The sequence below is a fragment of the Triticum aestivum genome, chromosome 7A, assembly GCF_018294505.1.
Source record: "Triticum aestivum cultivar Chinese Spring chromosome 7A, IWGSC CS RefSeq v2.1, whole genome shotgun sequence".
Taxonomy (NCBI): domain Eukaryota; kingdom Viridiplantae; phylum Streptophyta; class Magnoliopsida; order Poales; family Poaceae; genus Triticum; species Triticum aestivum.
Genome location: NC_057812.1, coordinates 20,844,113 through 20,867,629, shown reverse-complemented (window position 1 = coordinate 20,867,629; position 23,517 = coordinate 20,844,113). Strand labels below are relative to the sequence as shown.

The window sequence follows — 23,517 nt, the reverse complement described above, 5'->3', positions numbered from 1 at the left end:
ATGAACTTTATGTATTGTATTAATTTGATGTTTTCGGTGCTGTGTATTGAAGATGAGCCGGCAATGGATGTACGATGACCGATGCTCTCCCGAGTTCATTAATGGCGTGCGTACTTTTCTGCTTGCGGCTGAGGCAAACAAGCGAGCGGATGGTTTTATGCATTGTCCATGTGCTGGCTGTAAGAATGGTCGCAATTACTCTACGTCAAGAACCATTCACGTCCACCTGTTTGAGTCCGGTTTCATGCCCCACTATAATGTTTGGACCAAGCATGCAGAAAGAGGGGTTATGATGGAAGACAATGAAGAAGAAGAGGACGACGATAGCTATCCTGGCCATGGGTTCCCTGAATACGATGATACAACAATGAGGGAAGAAGCTGAGCCGGTAACGCGGGAAGAAGCTGAGTCGGCAATGCGGGAAGAAGCTGAAGAAGAGGCATCAGATGAGCCCGTTGATGATCTAGGTCGGGCCATTGCCGATGCAAAGAGAAACTGCGCAAGTGATTTGGAGAAGAAGAAGTTGCAGCGCATGTTAGAGGATCACAAAAAATTGTTGTACCTGAATTGCGAAGATGACAAGAAAAAGCTGGGCACCACACTGTAATTACTGCAATGGATGGCAGAGAATGGTGTATCTGACAAGGGATTTGGAAAGTTGCTGGTAATGATAAAGGATATGCTTCCAAAGGACAACGAATTGTCCGAGAGTACGTACCAAGCAAAGAAGGCTGTCTGCCCTCTAGGGTTAGAGGTGCAGAAGATACATGCATGCCCTAATGATTGCATCCTCTACCGCGGTGAGTACGAGGATTTGAACGCTTGCCCGGTATGCGGTGCATTGCGCTATAAGATCAGCCGCGATGACCCTGGTGATGTCGAGGGCGAGCGCCCCAGGAAAAAGATTCCTGCCAAGGTGATGTGGTATGCTCCTATAATACCACGGTTGAAACGTTTGTTCCAAAACAAAGAGCATGCCAAGGCGATGCGATGGCACAGAGAAGACCGTAAGAAAGACGGAAAGTTGAGAGTACCCACTGATGGGTCGCAGTGGAGAAAAATTGAAAGAAAGTACGGGATGGAGTTTGCAGATGACGCAAGGAACGTATGGTTTGGTCGAAGCGCAGATGGCATTAATCCTTTTGGGGAGCAGAGCAGCAACCATAGCACCTGGCCTGTGACTCTATGTTTGTATAACCTTCCTCCTTGGTTGTGCATGAAGCGGAAGTTCATTATGATGCCAGTGCTCATCCAAGGCCCTAAGCAACCCGGCAACGACATTGATGTGTACCTAAGGCCATTAGTTGAAGAACTCTTACAACTGTGGAATGGAACAGGTATACGTGCGTGGGATGAGCACATGGGGAAAGAATTTGACCTAAAGGCGTTGCTGTTCGTGACCATCAATGATTGGCCTGCTCTCAGTAACCTTTCAGGACAGACAAACAAGGGATACCGTGCATGCACGCACTGTTTGGACGATACCGACAGTATATATTTGCCTAATTGTAAGAAGAATGTGTACCTCGGACATCGTCGATTTCTTCCGAGCAGGCATCCCGCAAGAAAGAAAGGCAAGCATTTCAAAGGTGAGGCGGATCACCGGACGAAGCCTCGCTACCGTACTAGTGCTGATGTACATGATATGGTCAAGGATTTGAAGGTGGTCTTTGGAAAGGGTCCTGGTGGACAACCTGTTCCGAATGATGCTGACGGACGCGCACTCATGTGGAAGAAGAAATCTATATTTTGGGACCTGCCCTATTGGAAAGACCTAGAGGTCCGCTCCGCAATCAACGTGATGCACGTGACGAAGAATCTTTGTGTGACCCTGCTTGGCTTTTTGGGCGTGTATGGGAAGACAAAAGATACACCTAAGGCACGAGAGGACCAGCAACGTATGCACGGAAAAGACGGCATACATCAGGGTCATGCAAGCTACGCTCTTACCAAAGAAGAGAATGAAATCTTCTTTGAATGCCTGCTTAGTATTAAGGTACCGTCTGGCTTCTTGTCAAATATAAAGGGAATAATAAACATGGCAGAGAAAAAGTTCCAGAACCTAAAGTCTCATGACCGCCACGTGATTATGACGCAACTGCTTCTGGTTGCATTGAGGGGGCTTCTACCGGAAAACGTTCGATTAGCCATTGTGAAGCTATGTGCATTTCTCAATGCAATCTCTCAGAAGGTAATCGATCCAGAAATCATACCAAGGTTAGAGAATGATTTGGTGCAATGTCTTGTCAGTTTCGAGTTGGTGTTCCCACCATTCTTCTTCAACATCATGACGCATGTCCTAGTTCACCTATGCGAAGAGATTAACGTTTTGGGTCCTGTATTTCTACACAATATGTTCCCCTTAGAGAGGTTCATGGGAGTCTTAAAGAACTATGTTCATAACCGTGCTAGGACAGAAGGAAGCATCTCCAAGGGCCATGAAAATGAGGAGGTCATTGAGTTTTGTATTGACTTTATTCCTGACCTTAAGCCGATTGGTGTTCCTGAATCGCGGCATAAGGGCAGACTGGATGGAGAAGGCACGCTAGGAGGGGAACAAATAATATGTATGGACGGACATTCTCTCACTGAAGCACGCTACACAGTTCTACAGAATTCCGCCTTGGTGGCTCCGTATATGGATGAACACAAGAATTTGCTACGCTCCAAACACCCGGAGCGGTCTGATGACTGGATTACATGTGAACAAACCAGGAGTTTCGCCAGCTGGTTGCAGACACGTACCATGCATGACACCTCTATTGAAGATGACCTGTACTTGCTGTCCCAGTTACCATCTTCGAATATAATGACTTTCAAAGGGTATGAGATAAATGGTAATACATTTTACACGATCGCCCAAAATAAGAAGAGCACCAACCAAAACAGTGGTGTCCGCTTTGATGCAGAAACCAAGACAGGAAAAGAAACATATTATGGTTATATACATGACATATGGGAACTTGACTATCGACGTGGTTTGAAGGTCCCTTTGTTTCGATGCAAATGGGTCAATATGACACGAGGCGGGGTAACGGAAGACCTGCAGTACGGAATGACAACAGTGGATCTCAACAATCTTGCATATGCAGACGAACCATTCGTCCTAGCCAATGATGTGGCACAGGTTTTCTATGTGAAGGACATGTCTACCAAGCCAAGAAAAAGAAAAGATAAGGAAGCGAATGCATCGTACGATGAGCCAAAGCGGCACATAGTTCTTTCTGGGAAGAGAAACATCATGGGAGTGGATGACAAGACAAACATGTCAGAAGATTATGAAAAGTTTGATGAAATTGCCCATTCACAGTGAATATTGACCCGAGCATCCCGTTAAATGATGAAGATTTTCCATGGTTACGGCGCAAAGGGACACACGCGAAGAAAAAGTTTCACATCCAAAGATCTGGGATGTGATCGGCTTCACTATCATCACTTTCTTCTGTGTTTCACACCCAGGAGGGAATCTCTGTAATAGTTAGGGTAGTTATGTGTTTTGGCATTTGAAACGTGAAGAAATTTTATGTGCAAACTAATTCGTTCATACCTTTACTGATTTTTTAAGCTAAATGACCCTGAAATTGAAAAGCATTTCAAATGAACTCAGAAAAAGTTGAAAGTTGGCATGGTATCATAATTTCACCCACATAGCATGTGCAAAAAAGTAGAGAGGGTTACCGCAAAAACTGGATGCACTTCGTGTACTAAATGGACAATCTCTTTCAAAGTATCAGGGTTTCGGACGAAAACTCATCCGTTACAAAAGGCATTTCATTTTTTAAATAACCTAAGCATTACCAAATTGAATATAATAATAAAACACACTAATATTAAACATAAGAAAAAAAATCACTGAAAAATCTATTCTCAAAGTTAAGTTATTCACAACCTAGTGATTCACACAAATTTCAAATAAATCAAAATTTAAACTATTCAAATTTGTAAACTACCAGTACTAACAGAAAGTTTGTAATTTTTTGTACCTAAAGCAAAAATATTCACAAAGAAACTCTAAATACAGCAAAAAAACAACTCAAACAAAAATAAATAAAGCAAGCAAAAAAAGCCCACCTACTGCGCCACAGCGGTCTACATACGACTAGAAACCCAACCTGTTGTTAGGCCAGGATGCAGGCCCGCAAAGGCCCAGTAGGCCCATAGGGCAGCACAGAACATTTAGGCCCAATAGGCCTGCTTTGGAGAGGAGCTCGAGGGAGCTACCGCACTGGGGCTTATAAACCAGTGCGGACGCCCCTCAGCTAGCGAGGTGGGACTAAACATTTCGCACCGCACCTGCGCCGGCGCACCCCCTTTAGTGCCGGGTGGTAGCACTAATCGGTACTAAAGGGGGGGGCCTTTAGTACCGGTTGGAGCCACCACCCGACACTAAAGGGGGTGCGGTTCCCGCCGCTTGGCCTGGCCAAAACATGCCTTTAGTACCGGTTGGTGGCTCCAACCGGTACTAAAGGTCCATCCTATATAACTAAACACTTCAAATATTTCAGTTTCTCCTCTGCTTCTTCTCCTCTGCCCCGTCGCCCGCCGCCCCCGTCTCCATAACCCTCGTCGCCGCCCCCGTCCCCGTCACCGCCGCCCCGTCGTCCCCGTCCCCGTCGTCCCCGTCGTCACCGTCGCGCCGTCTCGCCCCATTCCGCGTCGTCCCCGTCCCCGTCATCGCCGCCCCGTCCCCGTCATCGCTGCCCCGGCCCGTCCCCGTCGTCGCCGCCCCGTCCCTGTCCCCGTCGTCGCCATCCCCGTCGTCGCCGCGCCCGTCGCCGCCCCCCGTCGCCTCTCGCCTCGCCGGTGAGCACACATACACACATATAGCATTGTTAGAATTTTTTCTTTTTTAGTTATAGAAATAGTTAGTTATATAGCATTGTTAGAAATGTTAGAATTGTTAGAAATTTTTCTATTTTTTAGTTATAGAAATAGTTATAGAAATAGTTATAAAATAGTTAGAATTGTTAGAAATTTTTCTGTTTTTTAGTTATAGAAATAGTTATAAAAAGTTGGAATTTTTTTCTTTTTTTAGTTATAGAAATATTAGAAATGTTATACAAATGTTAGTTATATATATAGAAATGTTATAATTTTTTTTTCTGTTTTTTAGTTATAGAAATGTTAGTTATATAGCATTGTTAGAAATGCTATAGGAATGTTAGTTATATAGAAATGTTAGAAATTTTAGTTATCAAAATCCAATCATTAAAAAAATGTTACTTTTTGCGGGCATATAGCTAGTATTTGTTTTTGACGATGCCCGGCCCGCATCCTCGCCGTCGACCCGTCCGCGACGACGTCCGGCTGACCCATGTCCGGGACTGGGCTCCGCTGGGCTGGCACTGGGAGGTGCTGCCTGGAGGGGCGCGCCGCTTGATGAGGAACCCAGCCCTGGGTCCCGTCGTCGACCCTGATCTCGTTTGGTGGCGTTCGCGTGGGCCAGTGTCGGTGCGGAGGGAGCCGGCCCCGCCGGAGGTGGTACGTCGCCGTGTCAGGGAGGAGGACGGGCACGTCCATCGCTACATGGTTGTGTTAGAGGGCGGCATGTTCTCCAATACCTGGCAGTTTCTTCAGGGATCTCACTTTAGCTATGATCCTGTGAGGGTTCCTTCTCTTTGGGTGTCCACCGCCCGCGCCGCAGGAACCGCGAGTGTCCTAGATTCTTCTGTAGTATTCGATCTTTATTAGCTACCTAGCCAGTGATGTACTTGATATATAATATTCGAGACGATGTATTCGAGATTATATATTATTCGAGATGATGTATTCGAGATTATATCTATTATTCGAGACGATGTATTCGAGATTATATCTATTATTCAAGACGATATATTCAAGATTATATCTATTATTCGAGACGACGTATTCGAGATTATATTCGATGATGCTTATTATGTACTATGATTGATTCAGTTTTTCCTTATTAATTGATTGCATCCATGCATTGTAATTTGAATATATTTCTTTTGGATTAGTTAAACAAAACCTATGGCGGACAATACCGGCAGAGAGGGAGAAGAGGCCCTGTTCAATATCATACGCAATCCTCGCGGGCCAGATGATGATCAGAATGAAGAAGATTATGACGGCTCCATATATCTAAACAACACCAGGGAGGGTGATATGATATTCGATCGCGACGACCGAATTGATGAAGTCGTGAACTATGAACATGACGAAGAAAATGTTGATCTTGAAACAACAAAGACCGGCAAGGTATATATATTTATATAAGTAGGCATCTAGTGATCATCACATGTTTTAAATGACTTGAAGATATATTAACGAATCGATCTTTCTTCTTTCAGCCATCCGGATCGAGCAAATTTTCAGGCAACAGGACGAAATGAGGCCCGAACAAAAAGTTGAAGGAGGGCGTAAAGTACAATATCGAGGCAATCAGACCTAATGGCGAACCATTCGCGCCTAAGAAGATTGCGGACAAGTTCGTTCGTCAGTGCGGAGTTCTTGTGAAGGACCAACTCCCGATCTCCCTTGAAGAATGGAGAGAGCCATCAAAGCCACGTCAAGGAGTTACTTTTGTCGATGACAGACAAAAACAGTTGCTTTGGGAAACGCTCATGGAACATTTCACCCTACCAGATCATTTCACAAATGCAGATGTGGAGAAAGTCAAGGACACTGCTCTTAGGAAGAAGGCGGTTGCATTCAAGAACCACAAGATTCGTGAATGGGCCAAGTACGTCAACGGAGGAAGGAAGACTCCAGTATTTGAGGGAACACTAGAGAACCAAAGTGCTCATTGGGACGATTTCGTGAAATTCAAGGATTCGGAATTATCTAAGGAACGGTCGAGAATAAACAAGGCCAATGCCACAAAAAAGGATAAGTTCCATAAGCTGGGGCCACTAGTAGAAAACGGACCATTAGTACCGGTTATGGAACCGGCACTAAAGTTTCGGCACTAAAGGCCCCCCCCCCCCTTTAGTACTGGTTCGTGCCTCGGCACGAACCGGCACTAAAGTGCCACCACGTGGCGTGAGCTCGCGCCCTGGTATGGGGGACCTTTAGTACCGGTTGGTGTTACCAACCGGTACTAAAGGTTTTTTTTTGAATTTTTTTTTTGAAAATTTTGGAATTTTTTTTGATTTTTTTTGATTTTTAATTTTTCTAAATTATTTGATGATTTAGTCTCTAATCACTTCTCTTAACTGCTCAAGTGTGGATCACTCATTCCAAATCATCTAACTTCCCGACCGGTCACCCATCCCTCTCACTACTCCAGCCCGAGCACGCTTAACTTTCAGGTTCTATTCTCCTTCGTTTCCGAGTCTGCACTTGTTGTTTTCCTAACAATTGTAAGATGTCAATCCTATTAACCCTCAGGAGTTTAGCTTGAGCATGAAGTCACACATTTCACCGTTTGAGTTTGAAACTATTATTCTAAAAAAATAGTAATTATTTAGTAACGCTAATATTTCTTGAATAAGTTTGACCATAGTTTGACCATAGTTTGACCAGATTTCACCAAAATTCAAAAAATCGAAATAATTATTTAGTAACACTAATATTCTTGAATAATTATGTAGTAACACTAATATTTCTTGAATAAGTAGTTTGACCATAGTTTGACCACAATTTGACCATAGTTTGACCAGATTTGAACAAAATTCAAAAAAACTGAGATACTTATTTAGTAACACTAATATTATTGCGTAATTATTTAGTAACACTCTATATTTTTTGAATCAGTTGTTTGACCGGTTTGACAAGATTTAACCAAAATTCAAAAAAACATAAATTAGAGCATATCTTTTTTTCCTTTTACAATTTGTCATTTCAAAAATTGTCCTAAACCCTAAACCCGGGACTTAAAACATCGGAAACTCTATGCTAAACAATAAAACTAAGGGTTTAGACCATAAAACCTAACCCTAAACGCTGAAATCTAAACCCTAGCACTAAACGCTAAAAACGTCCAAAAAAACGTCTAAAACGCCCAAAAACTCTATTTTCCCTTTGGAATTTTGTGATTTTAAAAAATTGTCGAAACGGAAAACTGGTTGTTTCAGCGGATCAACCCTTTTGTTCTGCAAATTTTGATATATTATATGTATTTTTCTGAATTAGGATGATTTAGTTATGATTTTTTTCAAGTTTGAAAATTGCCCTATAGTGCCGGTTTGTGTCTCCAACCGGTACTATAGGTCAGACCCCGTTAGTACCGGTTCATGGCACGGACCGGTACTAAAGGTTAGACCTTTAGACCTTTAGTACCGGTTCGTGCCACGAACCGGTACTAAAGGTGATCGTGGGGCCCCGGCCTAACGCCAGCCTGCCACCACCCCTTTAGTACCGGTTCGTGCCACGAACCGGTACTAAAGGTTCAACACGAACCGGCATTAATGCAAATCCGTTCGAACCGGCACTAATGGTACCATTAGTACCAGCTCAAATACAAACCGGCACTAATGTGCTTCATGTTTGACCCTTTTTCTACTAGTGGGCCAGGTGGCTATGCGGTGGGAATGCCTAAGTGGGATAAGTCTGAGAAAAAGATGCTGGATGCAGGTGTCACTCCAGAAATATTGAGCTGGCCCCCCAGGTGCAGGACTTGGTTCTATGCGCATGGAGGGGAGTTGGACCCGAAGACAGGCAAAGTTTCCAAGAAGGCATGTCTGGACGGAGCCGAAGATAAGCTACTTGTTGCAATATAAGAGGCTCGATCCAGGTTGTTCGAGCCCAACAGAGAGAACGACAAGCTTACACGTGCCCTGGGAAATCCTGAACACCCGGGAAGAACACGAGGCATGGGCGCTATTCCGTGGTATGAGGGGTTTTCGGACTGGAACGCCGACTACAGAACCCGTGCGAGAAAGAAGATTGCGGAGAAGAAGAAGAGGAAGATGGAGGAGGAGTAGAGGAAGCTAGACTATGAACGCCTTCAAGGCCTAGAATCAGCACACGCAGACTTGGCAATCAAATTCCAGCGGCAGCAGGAACAGATCGACTCACTTAGCCAGCAAAGGGGGTCTCAGCAGCTAGCGGATGATCCACCAATGGACAGCACCGTCCCATCCATGCCGAGAACAGCGTGGGTTCCGCCCCGGGTGACGCATTGCTGGATAGCTACCCAGTGGATGACATCATGGAGAACACTAACCGCGAGCTACACTTCAAAATGAAAAACATATCCATGAAGGTGGCGGACGCCCTTGCTTTTACAAATCCCCCCGAGGCAACCTTCCATTGCAACCCGATTCCAGCGGGCTATGCTCGTGTCTTAGTTGATGAGGTGGTGGACCAATATTCGGGGCTAGAGCTTGACATTCCTGGAGGTGACGATGAGCACACACTAGGAGAGGCCAATCATCGTATCATCCTATGGAGAAAGGATTGCATCATCTTTCGAAGGCCACCGACACCGCGTCATCCGACTCCTCGTCGCAGTCCGCCACCGAGTCAGCAGACTCCTGCTCCTCCAAGTCCACCAACACGTCAGGCCACTCCTCCTCCAAGTCCGGCACAACTTCAGGCCACTCCTCCTCCAAGTCCGGCAAATCGTCAGGCCACTCCGCCTCCAAGTCCGACACAGCTTCAGGCCACTCCTCCTCCAAGTCCGACACAGCTTCAGGCCACTCCTCCTCCTCCAACTCAGCCACGTCAGCCATCTTCCCCGCCTCAGCAATCACGGAAGAGAGCCGCCTCAGCTATGGTGCGTAGCGGTACAAGTCGAGGTAGTACTGCAGGTACAGGCGGAGGCAAGCGATTTCAATATGGTCCAAGCCTCGCGCCTCTTCCGCAGAGGCCTTACGACAAGTCCGAGGAGGAAAACGTAGCCATATCGAAGGCCGAGGTGGAAGCCCATTTTGCACCGAAACCGCCACCGCCGCCAAGGGAGAAAGTGCATGTGGAAAAGATTGACCACTTCATTCATATGGCTAGACCACCAACTCCCAAGCCTGTTGACACAGACTATGAGCGCCACCTCAGGAAGTTAAATCGAGCACATCTACAGAAAGAGGCGAGCTCGAGCTTGAGCAAATCAGCTGGCAAAAGGAGCGGTAAAACCGTTCCCCAGCTGGGAGAACAGGCTGCGCAATCAATCCCCCCGCTTGTTGTGCCAATAACACATGAGAGTAGGCGCGCCCAATATTATTGTGGGCAAACCGTTAACGTTCCCGGGGTGGGCGATGTGGTAATAACCGAGGAGCATATTACGCAGGCTGAATCGATCGGGATCACTGTTGGACAACTCCTCGATATCGAGCCCGTGTGTCCGACTAGAGAGGAGGAAATAAAACGAAAATATGCCCGGGGCCAACCTTTGGTCGAGCCAGAGGAGGTCAATAAGCTCCCAACGAGAATGTATGAATTGCATCAATGGTACATGGACATTACCAAGATTTCCAATCGAGAGTCCCTCATGGTGAATGTCAACGAGGAGCATTACTACCATAAGAAAGCTGTGACCGTTGAGTATTCAGAACTTTTTCAGCTATACAATAAAGACGCACTAGACAAATCTATCGTCAGTTGCTATTGTCTGTAAGTGATTCCTTTCTGTAATTTAAGTCTCAAGCTAGCTGATCATTTTGATCAATCATTACCTGTAATTATCCTCACTATATTCTTTTCTGTGGTATTATGCAGGATGAAGATTTATTAAATGAAAAAAGGTGGACGCTATGGCATTGGGTTCGTTGACCCAAATACCATTAATGAATACACATGGAAATTAGATCCATATCACGCAAAATGTGTAGAGGAAAGCATGCTACAGTTCTTCAAGGAACTCAAATACAATGAAGATATACTACTTCCTTACAACTTCCAGTGAGTCACAATGTCTTGTACTACAAATTCTGTTTTTCCCTACTAGATATAGCTACATGTTTTTGCTTACATATGCCCGCTTAATTAAGACATGCAAACGTGTGTGCTTGCAGATATCACTGGATCTTGTTAATCATTAAAGTTGATGAAGGAACAGTTGAATTACTAGACTCGCTACTTAAGAAAGCAAGTGACTACACCATCGTGAACGGGATAGTCAACAGGTAATTTCAATCATTATTAACTATATCTCAGCCTATTTAATTAGTTCGTCATTTCCTGATAATAACTATTTAATAACCCATTTATTCATTTTCTTTGTCGGCGGGCAGGGCTTGGGCAAAGTCCATCAGGGTCACTCCAGGCCCATGGAAACAAAGTCTGAAATGGTATCGACCCAAGGTAAGTAATTAAGTAGTACTAGCTAGCTGCCATCTCTTTTTTAATTATCATGCTTGATTAATTATTATCTGATCAAAATTCCATTCTCGTAAAGGCCCTGAAGCAGGCGCCGGGTAATGATCTATGTGCATACTACGTTTGCGAGAACATTCGCATGATGGCGTCCGAAAGGAGCAAATCTCAAAGACAGGAGTGGGTACGATATCGATTGTCAGAACACTATTCACAATTTTTACACCATTATCGATATCTAGTCACACAACTAATACACATGCATATTGATCTCCTTCTTAACAGTTCAAAGAGGTGCGGGACAAGCTTCTAGCACAGGACCGCATAGAAGCAATTCAAGAGGAAATAACGGGATTTTTGCTCGACCAGGTCATAGATCCCAAAGGAGAATACTATTACCCGCTACCGCCCCCATGAACCACTTCCAATTGTTATCGTGCTCCGAAGGCACCAATTAGCTAGGCTAATGCCACTGGCTCCGAAGGCACCAATTAGCTAGGCTAATGCCACTGGCTCCGTAGGCACCAATTAGGAGAAATTGTATATATATATATATATATATATATATATATATATATATATAATGATCGGTTCTACTAGAAATTCTATTTGTATATATGCATAACGTGTACAATATGTAGTATCGTAAAATACCAGGAAACGAAAAAGAATTAAATGAAAAACACAAAATTAAATGAAAAAGAAATCATAAACCCAAAACCCCCCAACATTTTAATACCGGTTGGTGACACCAACGTGGTTGCTCTTTAGCACCGGTTCACGCTGAACCGGTACTAAAGGGGGGGGGGGACTTTAGTGCCTACATTTTAGCGCCGGTTACCAAACCGGCACTAAAGGGCCTTACGAACCGGTGCTATTGCCCGGTTCTGCACTAGTGATAGGCTCAATTAGACAAAACAAATTGTAGATTTTATTGATAGACAAACTACAGATTGGTTGAGATAATTGAATATGCAAAGGTGAATTATTGGTTTCTAAAGTTGTATTCATTGACCTAGATCTAGCTTGCTAAGAGCAAGCATAATATGGTGATGTAAGCACGTCATTACGGTTTGAATAGTATATTCTTACTGAGTTGGAGGAGGGAGGGAGAAGAAAGAAAGGAAGCGGGTTGTAAGAGAAAATATAATAAGCTGATGTAGATGTGTCGTAAGACTTTAAATAATATTTTTAATTGTGTTCAAGAAGAGAGAATAGAAGCGGGCTAGCGATTAACAGCCAGCTACAGCACGTGTTCCTAAAGACTTTGTGAGAGAGCATGATGGGCCATGTATCAATAAAGTGTAGTACATATTTATATCTAACTATTATACTTGCAGGCTATAAGTTTGGCTATAGTTGACGTCGCAACATCATATAGCCAGCAACTGGCTATACTATTAACCATGCTCTAAATTCATAGCCGGCTGCACCATGGGCTCTATGAAACATTGTGAGAGAAGGTGGTGAGCCATGTATTGATAAAGTAATAAAATCTTATAGCTTTTCCTATGGTGTCTTCCGCGTGAGCCAGCTAATTAGCGACTACTACATGAGTCTTTTTACCGGCATCCCGGATTTATGGTGAGGTAGTTCTCCAACCATATTTTTTTTAGTTTTTCCCAAGGAAACCAGGGTCATATGTTCCTTTTCTTTCAGCCTTTCACAATATATTTCTTTACAAATATAATTTTTTTACATGAATATTTTTAGAAAAATAGTCTTTGAATATTTTTAATATACATTGAACATTTTTCTAAATACACATTGAACATTGTTCAAATACACATTGAACTTTTATAACACATTTAAATATTCAAATACATATTGAAGATTATTTGGTACTCGTCTAATGTAGAATATTTTTACATCCTCGAAATTTTTTTAATTTCAAACTTTTCAAAATTTCATGACTTTTTAATAATTTTTGTACATTTTTTAAAGGACATGAGCATTTTAAAGTGATGGTGGCAGTTGGCCGCGACAGATGGTAGCTCAATGATGGTGCTGGCAGTAGACGACAACGGAACGACGGGAGGCAGCGGCAGGGTGGTTCGACAGGAAACAACGGTGGTCATTCAAGGCTCCAACGGGTGGCACGGGCGGAGGCAGCGGCGGTTCGGTGGGAGACTACGGTGGTGGCACAGGCAGCAGTAGATGACAGTTTTTTGATGGGCCGACATGCATTGTCGGCGATGCAACGACGTGGCACGTACAGGGATATTGTGAGAGAACTAACTTCCCTCCATACAGGGGGAGTTGGGATTTTTTTTAATGATCATCACAAAAATTATTGGCAAAAAGGGAGCCGTTAGAGATGCTCTTAGTAATTTTATTGATTTATCCCAACAACAAAAGACCCATGGGCACTGGCATATATATACAAACACCCACCTAGCCATCATGATACCTGTAGAAGAACCCAAGAGGTAAAACCAACGATCCAGGCATATACGGTGGGCCCCTACGCAACCGACAACCCGGAGACTATGGTGGTGGCACGGGCACCAGTAGATGACAATTTTTTGATGGGCCGACATGCATTGTCGGCGATGCAACGACGTGGCATGTATCGGGAAGGGTATTGTGAGAGAACTAACTTCCCTTCATACAGGGGGAGTTGGGATTTTTTTAATGATCATCACAAAAATTATTGGCGAAAAGGGAGCCGTTGGAGATGCTCTTAGTAACTTTATTGATTTATCCCAACAACAAAAGACCCATGGGCACTGACATATATATACAAACACACCCACCTAGCCATCGTGAATACCTGTAGATGAACCCAAGAGGTAAAACGAACGATCCAGGCATATACAGTGGGCCCTTACGCAACCCACAACCCGGAGACTACGGTGGTGGCACAGGCACTAGTAGATGACAATTTTTTGATGGGCCGACATGCATTGTCGGTGATGCAATGACATGGCACGTATCGGGAAGGGTATTGTGAGAGAACTAACTTCCCTCCATACAGGGGGAATTGGGATTTTTCTTTAATGATCATCACAAAAATTATTGGCGAAAAGGGAGCCGTTGGAGATGCTCTTAGTAACTTTATTGATTTATCCCAACAACAAAAGACCCATGGACACCGACATATATATACAAACACCCACCTAGCCATCATGAATACCTGCAGATGAATCCAAGAGGTAAAACCAATGATCCAGGCAATACAGGCATATACGGTGGGCCCCTATGCAACCGACAACCTGGATTCTCCGGGACACTCCATTTTGAGGGAGCTTAATGCTTTATTATATAAGATTAGGTTCGTGTATGTTTGATGGAAACACGAAGGTCGGCACAGGCAAATTGAAAATGCATTGGACCACTTTATTTTAAAAGGATAAAAATGGTGTTTATTTTTTAATTTGTGTTCAATAATACGATATATCATACGGTATGTATGCATATCCAATATGTAATTTTCTTTTCTGACATTTAACATACCAACCTGTATATTGATAAAATTTTACACACACACACACACACACACACACACACACACACACACACACATGTATATGCACGTACAAAAAACATTTGAAATTTTTCAAGCCACGTTTCATACGTCCCATTCTCTCCTGAGCGTGTCAAAGAAACCAGCCCAATACCCTAGGCCGTCTCACTGAAAAATGGAGCCCATGATGTGAGGATAGAGGCTGGAGCATGCACAACTCTTTATTTTTCTTAAATTATCGTGGAGTATTTGAAGGGTTGCGAAAAGGAAAGGAAGAAGATGAACACTTACATGCGGGCCAAGGGGTATTTTGGACAAAGATCACGGTCAAAGCACTCTCACCTGTTGGAATGGATAAAACTGAGCAGTGATTTAAGGGTATATATAATGGTGCTATCTCAGAAGTGCCACGTAGGATAAATGATGAGGTGAAGGAGAGAGAACTCATAAGAAAAGACCCGTCTTCTCTTATTTAAGATAAGACAAAAGATGATCTCTTAGTACAATTTGTCTCACCATGTTTTAAGGAATTGCTACTTATTGAAGATAAGGCTAAGATATAATCCATTGTAGACATACTTTTTTGTCATCTCTAAATTACATACAAGAGTTAAGATAAGACTATCTTATCAACCATTGTACATACCCTAACGAAAGAGGAGCAAAATTGAGTAGGCCCATTTTCGTAAAATCGAGTACAAGCACCGAACCGAGGGCATGAATGTAAAATACAACGGTTGTTCCTTCGAGTATTTCCTCTCGTGAAAAACGGTTTTACTTCTTATCAAGTCCTGTCGTTTCCCTCCAGAAAAAAAGTCCCGTCCTTGCATTTTTTTAAAAGTGCCCCGTCGTTGTACCAGCTAGTCCTACTTAAACTCCCCTAGGCCTCATCCAAAGCAGCACCACACACAATACAATGGGGCGCTATTCTCAGCTTCTAGAGCTCCTACCCCAACAATGGCAGCTCCTCCTATTCATTCTCCCACTTATCTCCCTCCTCTTCCTACACCGGAGACGGAACAGGCCCGGTGGCCTTAGGCTGCCACCAGGGCCCTGGAAGCTGCCCGTCGTCGGCAACCTCCATCAGATCGGCCCGTTGCCCCACCGGAGCCTGTCGGCGCTCGCAAGGCGGCACGGGCCGGTCATGATGCTGCGCCTGGGCACGGTTCCGACGGTGGTGCTGTCCTCACCGGAGGCCGCGCGGGAGGCTCTAAAGACGCACGATGCGGACTGCTGCAGCCGGCCTCCCGCGGCCGGGCCGCGTCTGCTGTCGTACGGCTACAAGGACGTCGCCTTCTCCCCCTACAGCGACTACGTCCGCGACATGCGCAAGCTTTTCATCGTCGAACTGCTCAGCCGCCGCCGCGTGCAGGCCGCTTGCTACGCTCGCGATACCCAGGTGCGTACGTGCTTGGTTATAGTATTTCTGAATCAGCAACCAAATTTCCAGAAAATTTCGGCATACCTGAACTGAATTATGTATACGGAAAGATGATGGGGCGGCCAGAACTTAATTAGTGTCAGAACGGCCTACAATGAACGCAATTATGAGTTATTTATTTTTAGGTTGTTCTTGGATTATATACAAACTTTCCCTTAGGCTAAAACAGGACTTTCTTGTTATTTTATCTCGGTGATAAGGATGGGCCTCCAACTCTATAATTGCATACGCACATGCTTGGATGGGCACGTAGCTTTTAGATTAAATAATAAAACAGTCACGAAGCAACGGCTATGTCCAACATGAAGCATATTTTTCCCGATTAATCCTTTTTCTTTGAGAAAACTTTTGATCTAATCATGACAGTACAACAAACACAAGAAATAATAAAAATTATATCCAGATACGTACACCATCTAGCGTCGACTACAAGCATTGAAGCGAGCCGGAGACGCGCCGCTCTCATCGCCCCTCCCTCGCCGGAGCCGGACAAAACTTGTTGTAGTTGACAGTGGGGAAGCCATCATGCTAAGGCCCTATAAGACCAGCGCAACAGAACATCAACCACCGCCGATGAAGAGTACCGACATACGTACACAAACTTGCAAGTTTGTCTAGGATTATACACAAACTTTTCGTTAGGCTAAAACATAACTTTCTTGTTATTTTATCTCGGTGATAAGGATGGGCCTCCAACTATTAAATTGCATACGCATATGATTGGATGGGTACGTAATTTTTAGATTAATAATAAATGGTCTGATCATGTCATATCTAGATGTGAGATAATACCTCACATCTAAGTTGACTTTATCGTCTTTTTGTGGCTCCCTTCATTTACTTTCTTTGTTTTCTTTAACAGTTTATGCACAAGAAAGCTACCACGATTCACGTACAACTACACGCCCAGAAAAGTTTGGTTGTGGCCGCTCAAACAAAAAAGGCTACACATGCGCACTATTGTAGATCAACAAGGTGTTTGCTTGTGTGCTTGGGTTGAGCTTAGCTATGCACATGCGAGCGCGATTGTAGGGCACTGGTACGAGACGAGCTTGTGTGCAGACATTAAAAAAACTAATTTTATGAAACGTCAATTTTTTTCAAAAGGAAATACATTTTATTTCGAATATTTTCTGGAAATTGTGATCATTTTTGGAAGAAATAATGAATTTTAAATTTTTGAACATATTTTGAATCTGAAAAAAATTGATTCCAATTTTTAAAACTAAAAATAATTAAAAATTGCTTTTAGTATTTTTGGAAGTTTTAATTCTGAACATTATTTAGAAAATGTGTACATCTATTGAAATTCTTTTTTAGAAAGAACAACTTTTTTGCAAGACGTTGAACATTTTTCAAAATCTGTCACTTTTTAAAAAAGAAAAAAGAAAAATAATCAAATAGCCCAGTGGCATGTTAATGGTGGACTTGCAACTAGGAAAAAAAAGTTGGCCCAGTTGTGAGTCGGTGAAGGATTTGCAACTGGGATAAGAAAAGGTCGAGCCCAGTACCAAGTCGATGGTTGAATTGCAATTGTGACAAAAAAACTGGGCCAATTGCGAGTCGATGATGAACTTGTAACTCAGGCAAAGAAAATAATAAAGGGTCTCGTTGTATGTCAATGGTGAACTTGCAACTTGTTAAAAATGGTCAGGCCTAGTTGTTAGTCGATGGTTGACTTACAACTACGACAAAAACAAGATCAAAGATCTTAGTTGTGTGTTGATGGTTAACTTGGAACTGGTATAAAAAGGACCAGACTCAGTTGCGAGTCGATGGTTGACTTGCAAATGAGAATAAAAAAGGTCAACCCTAGTTGTGAGTCGATGGTGGACCTGCAACTACAGACAAAAGTCAGGCCCAGTTGTGTATCGATGGTTGACCTACAACTAGGATAAAAAAGGGCCTGGCCCAGTTGCGAGTCGGTGGTTGAATTGCAATTGGGACAACTAAGTGCCTAGTTGCGAGTTGAGGGTGAACTTGTAATTAGGACAACTACGACCTAGGAGCTAGTTACGAGCCAAGGCTAGACTTGAAATTGGGATGAAACAAACTCCGATCACAGTTGTGAGTCAAGGGTGGACTTATAACTAAGATGAAAGACAAAAACACATGCCCAGTTGCGAGTAGAGGGTGGGCTTGCAACTGGGATAAAACAAACTACTGGGCTAGTTGCAAGTTGAGGATGGACTTGTAACTGGGATAACAACAAACCATGAGCTCAGGGTGGATTTGCAACCAGGACAAGAAAAATGACATGACACCCTAATTGCATGTGGAAGGTCAATTTGCAACTGAGATAAAAAAAAGTTCGAACCCAAGCTGCGTGTCAAGAATGGACTTGCAACTAGAATAAAAATGGTCGGACCACAGTTGCGTATCGAGGATGGACTTGCAACTCGGAATCTCAAATTGCATGTCGGGGTGGAGTTTTGCAACTGGAACCCCCAAATTGCAGGTCAGGTGTGGAGCTGCAACTTGGGACAAAAATGGGTCGCCCCTTGAGTTGCATATCGAAGGTGGGCTTCTAACTAGAAAAACAAGCGGACCGTTTGCATGTTGAGGGTGTAGTTACAACTAGCACAACATTTAAGAGAACATGTCGAACGATCAAGAACTTAGATGAGACATCGCCAAAGTTATTAGAAAAAGTCATGAATTTAAAACAAAAATTTAATGAAGAAGGAAAAAAGCAAAATAAAAAAGGAAATGGACACAGAGAAAGTAAAAATATTATATATATATATATATCATTGTTGAGGAAATCGTTAACTGGTAGCTGCTCGGTTGGCTAACGAGTAGGGGATTAATCGGCTAATCGGCAAGTTAATCGGCCATTTAATCAATTAATCGGATGATTTTTTAGTTTATCGGCTGCTCGGTGACCCTATGAGCAGGGATTAATCGGCAAGTTAACTGGTTAATCGGACGAATTCTTGAACAAGGATATATATATATATATATATATATATATATATATATATATATATATATGAAAAAACAAAAAATCTACAGTCAACATGTAGCTTTCGGTCATGAATTCATGAAAAAAAGTTCATCAATTAAATGGTGAACATGTAGCTTTCGTTCACAACACCATTATATACGCAAAAACAGTTGACTTGAAAAAAATAAAAGAATAATAAAAAAAGAACAAGGGGACAAGAACTATTCTTTTTAGGTGAATGGACAAGAACTAATGAGTCAAAGACACTCCCCTTTACTCTTTCTCTCTCTTAATTCCCACTCTCTCGTGGACAAAGCCAAGGTCCAACACGTAAGCCCCGCAGGCACGTGAAAACAGCCCAGCAAAAACTGCAGCAGATCAAACAACATAAGAAGTAAACGCGGAAGGAAAAATCAGGCGGCGATCAATATATTTTCACGAAAATTAAATTTTTTATCGTGTGGTGAAGGTGTTAGATGTGAGATAAGTATATCACACCTAAATGTGAAATAGCAATTCCGAATAATAAGAACTGTCATGAAGCCACTGCTAGGTCCAACATGAAGCATACTCCCTATTAATCTAAAAGTCCTGTTCATTGATATCATTGATTGCATATCGTACATCAATCTTAATAGTCACTAATTTGCTCACTGACATGCACTGCATTTAATACCGTGCTTATGAAAAGTCAAGGCTGCCAAGTCTGCCAAGTAGACATAACATCTGATGTGGCAAGTCAATTATAAATACATAGAGTAGTTTGGTGAGTTTGGAAAAAAAATGATGCTAAACACATGTAGCTACGTGAAAACGTTATTCCGAGTCTGCAACTAAATTAAATGAAGGAAGCTTAGCAACAAAAAGCTAAACACCTATACATTGGGGAATTGAGTTGCTAAAACCATTTAATGTCCTTAGCACCGTATCACCTTTGCATTGGAAGAGGCCTAATAAAACTTATCCTACTCCCCCTGTTCCATAAAACAAGGTGTATAAAACTTTTCAGAAGTCAAACTTTGTAAAATTTTCCCAAATTTATAGAAAAAGCAGTTAGTGTATACAATACTAAACAGATGAAATATGAAAACATATTTCAGTGTAGATCTAATAGTCCTATTTTGTAATGTAGTTGTTGATATTATTTTTTTCAAAAAACTTCGTCAACCATACGATAGTTTTACTCTTTTTTTGTGTGAAATACGATCGTTTTACTTCCGAACTATAGATTTTGGAATGGAGAGAGTATGTAACTAGAATTGTATTTGCAGTCATACAAGTTTTGGCCCGGTTCACAGTACACTTCAGAAACCAAATTGGCCATCACCCGCAACTTCATTTACCACTGGTATATATTTGACTCTAACAAGAATCCTGCAATCCTACACAACGAAAAAGGGAATAAAGGAAAACCAATTGAAAATGAAGAAAATAATAGAGGGAAACATTTTGTCTACCCGTAGCTGGTATCCCCACACACAGCGAGTGGCTGTGAACTGTGATTGCTGTGTCCATAGAGTCACAACATATAAAGAGTTTTGTCTGTATATATTTGCGCAACTCAATGAATGAGAAGTTCCCAACAACCCACGGATGCATATTCATGAGTCTGTATTTGCGATATATTATCTTGTGCAACACAGACTATGAGATTTTCTACATATAGAACTGAACCAGTGAAAAATGTTCTTTTTCATAAGGCTAACTTGATAGATGACACTGAGTTGCTGGATTATACTTGTCCGTGACTAGATGGGAAATCTTGTGAAGAACCTCACCAACACCGGTCGAAAGCCAGTGGCAGTCGCCGACCACATCTTTGCCACGCTGGACGGGATCATCGGCTCTTTCGCCTTTGGCGAAAACTACGCGGCGGAGCAGTTCAAGGGGCAGTTTGTTCCCGTGCTGAACGAGACCATGGACATGCTGAGCGGCTTCTCTGCCGAGGACTTCTTCCCCAACAGCGTTGGTCGCCTCGTCGACAAAGTTACGGGCATTAAGTCCCGCCGAGAGAGGATCTTCAAGAAGATTGATGCCTTCTTTGAACAAGTCATCGACCAGTGCATCGACGACGATCCCAGCCGCAGAAGGCAGCCCGATGACGAGTGCGCATCTGTACTCGTGCAAGAGCTCGTGGACCTTTGGAAAAATCCTGCAGGAGCCACCAACAGCTTCACAAGGGAACATGCCAAGGCCATCCTCATGGTAATTATTTAACCACATCATTACATATACTCGAATTGAATGTACCAAAATGTTTGGTAAATAAATACTCTCTCCATTTCCTCACTATGAGAAAGACATTTTGCATCTATATAGGGCCATCAACAGTAATCGAGGCAAAAATTAATGATGTTTTCTTCTATTAGCAACTTGTTTAGTACTTGCATGCATATAGTTATAATGCACCTAGTTACTTTCTTCTCGTTCCTTTCTTGCATGCATGCGGCGTATTAATGATTCGGGTTAACAAAAAGAAAAGTTGGTTTGCAAAGCAATCATTAAATTTTATCTTTGTATCTGTAATATAAATTTGTGGCCTTGTATAAAGGAATGGATGGAGCAATTAGTTCATCACATGCCAATTGCCAATGTTTCAGAACACTTTCGTCGGTGGCAATCACACTAGCTCAGTGACAATAAACTGGGCAATGGCGGAGCTAATTCGGCAGCCAAGGTTACTCGGCAAGGTACAAGATGAAATCAGGGCCATCGGAGGCAAGACAGAGCTCCTGCAGCACGACGACATGTCCAAGCTCAAATACCTGAAGATGGTGGTGAAGGAGACGCTGCGGCTGCATCCCCCGGCGACGTTGCTCGTCCCGAGGGAGACCACGGGGCGGATTCAGGTCGCAGGATACGACATCCCAGCCAAGACAAAGATCATCGTGAACGCATGGGCTATCGGTAGGGACCCAGGCGCGTGGAATGATGATTCGGAGGAATTTCGCCCAGAAAGGTTTCAGGACAAGGATGTTGACTTCAATGGGGCGCATTTCGAGCTTTTGCCGTTTGGGTCGGGACGACGGATCTGCCCGGGATTGGCCATGGGCGTGGCTAACGTCGAGTTCATCTTGGCCAATATGCTCTACTGCTTCAACTGGGAGCTCCCTGATGGGGTGAGCTGTGAGGATGTCAACATGGAGGAGGCAGGGGCGCTGACTTTCCGAAAGAAGACACCACTCATGCTGGTGCCGACAAGGTACAGTATGTGTCCTTGATTGAAATGGGTCAACTGGCAGAGCGATCAACGTATCTGCGTGTTGCATTCGTTGTACAGTATGTACGTTTTGTGTTTCCTTTTACGTTTGCCTGTTCTGTACTTCATCTGTAAACGCTCTTGTATTTCTTTACGGAGGGAGTACCACGTTTGCCATGTTACTTTTCTTGAGTGATTGAACTGCTCGCTTGAGCTGATTTATGGATGATGTGGTTTCGTTCTAATAATGGAGCCGGGAAGAGCCTCCCTGTTACAGTATTATTCGACAAAGTTTGCATGCATGTCTCATGTCGATGCTAGCGTCTGCTCACAGTGTTAATTCATACTCTTCCACTGACCACACCAATTCTGTTCACTATTAAATGCGGTTAACGTAGCACCAATTCATCCATGGCTGCTCTTGAATTAACCGCCGTTGCCAGCGCCCTCGTCGTCGGCGCCGGAGGACGAGGGGGGCGGCAGAGGCGGCTTCGCGAGGAGGATCTTGGGCGGAGGCGGTGGCGGCGGGTGGGAGGAGGAGGAGGATGAGGAGCCCCGGTCGCCGACGCCGGCGAGCAGCTGCGGCTGTCCGGCGGCCATGGCGGCGTGGGTACTCCGCACCGCACTTGGGCTTTCTGTCTCGGCTGGAGCAGAGAGTTTTTAAGGGCTCTCATTTGTTCAGCAGTCCTGACGTCGGCCTTTTCTTTTCTCAGTTTATCACGCATCTGGGCCGGGCCCATGTACGGTTTGAGCTTCTTTTTCGTTGGAGTGTTTTTTATATATTTATTAAAAATGTAAAATTATGTTTCAAAAATAGAAAATTATATAATTGGAAAGAAAAATATAGACGTTCGTTCCATATTTAAAACATATTAATCATGTATCTGAAAAATGGTTGTCATGTATTTGTAGAACGTTCATCTTGTGTTATAATTTTTTTGAGGGATGTGTTATAATTTTTTTGATGTATACAGAAAGAAGAAAACATATAAACTGGGGGGGGGGGGGGGAGGAAATCAGACAAGAACAAAAAAATTGTTAGAAAGGAATAAGCAAAAGAAAGGAAATGAAAAATAATAATAGGTTTTTTAGGTTATGAAAAATAATAATAGGTAGGCACACATGAAGAAAAAACGAGCAAACAACTAACAAACACCCGGACTTGGGCCGTCCAAGAGATGAGGTGGGGGCACACGATTCTTCAACTATTCCATGCAATGAGCCTAGAATAGGATTTTAGCCTCCTATTG

General features: G+C 43.2%; 1 protein-coding gene across 1 annotated transcript; it reads left to right on the top strand.

Annotated features, from left to right (window-relative positions):
* The first annotated feature begins 15,593 nt into the window (after window positions 1-15,593).
* LOC123154237 (4-hydroxyphenylacetaldehyde oxime monooxygenase) lies at window positions 15,594-22,549 on the top strand. Its single transcript, XM_044573011.1, has 3 exons — window positions 15,594-16,079; window positions 20,821-21,273; window positions 21,669-22,549. Exons 1-3 carry the CDS (start codon window positions 15,597-15,599, stop codon window positions 22,287-22,289), a joined length of 1,557 nt encoding a protein of 518 aa, XP_044428946.1. The 5' UTR covers window positions 15,594-15,596; the 3' UTR covers window positions 22,290-22,549.
* The last annotated feature ends 968 nt before the right edge of the window (window positions 22,550-23,517 follow it).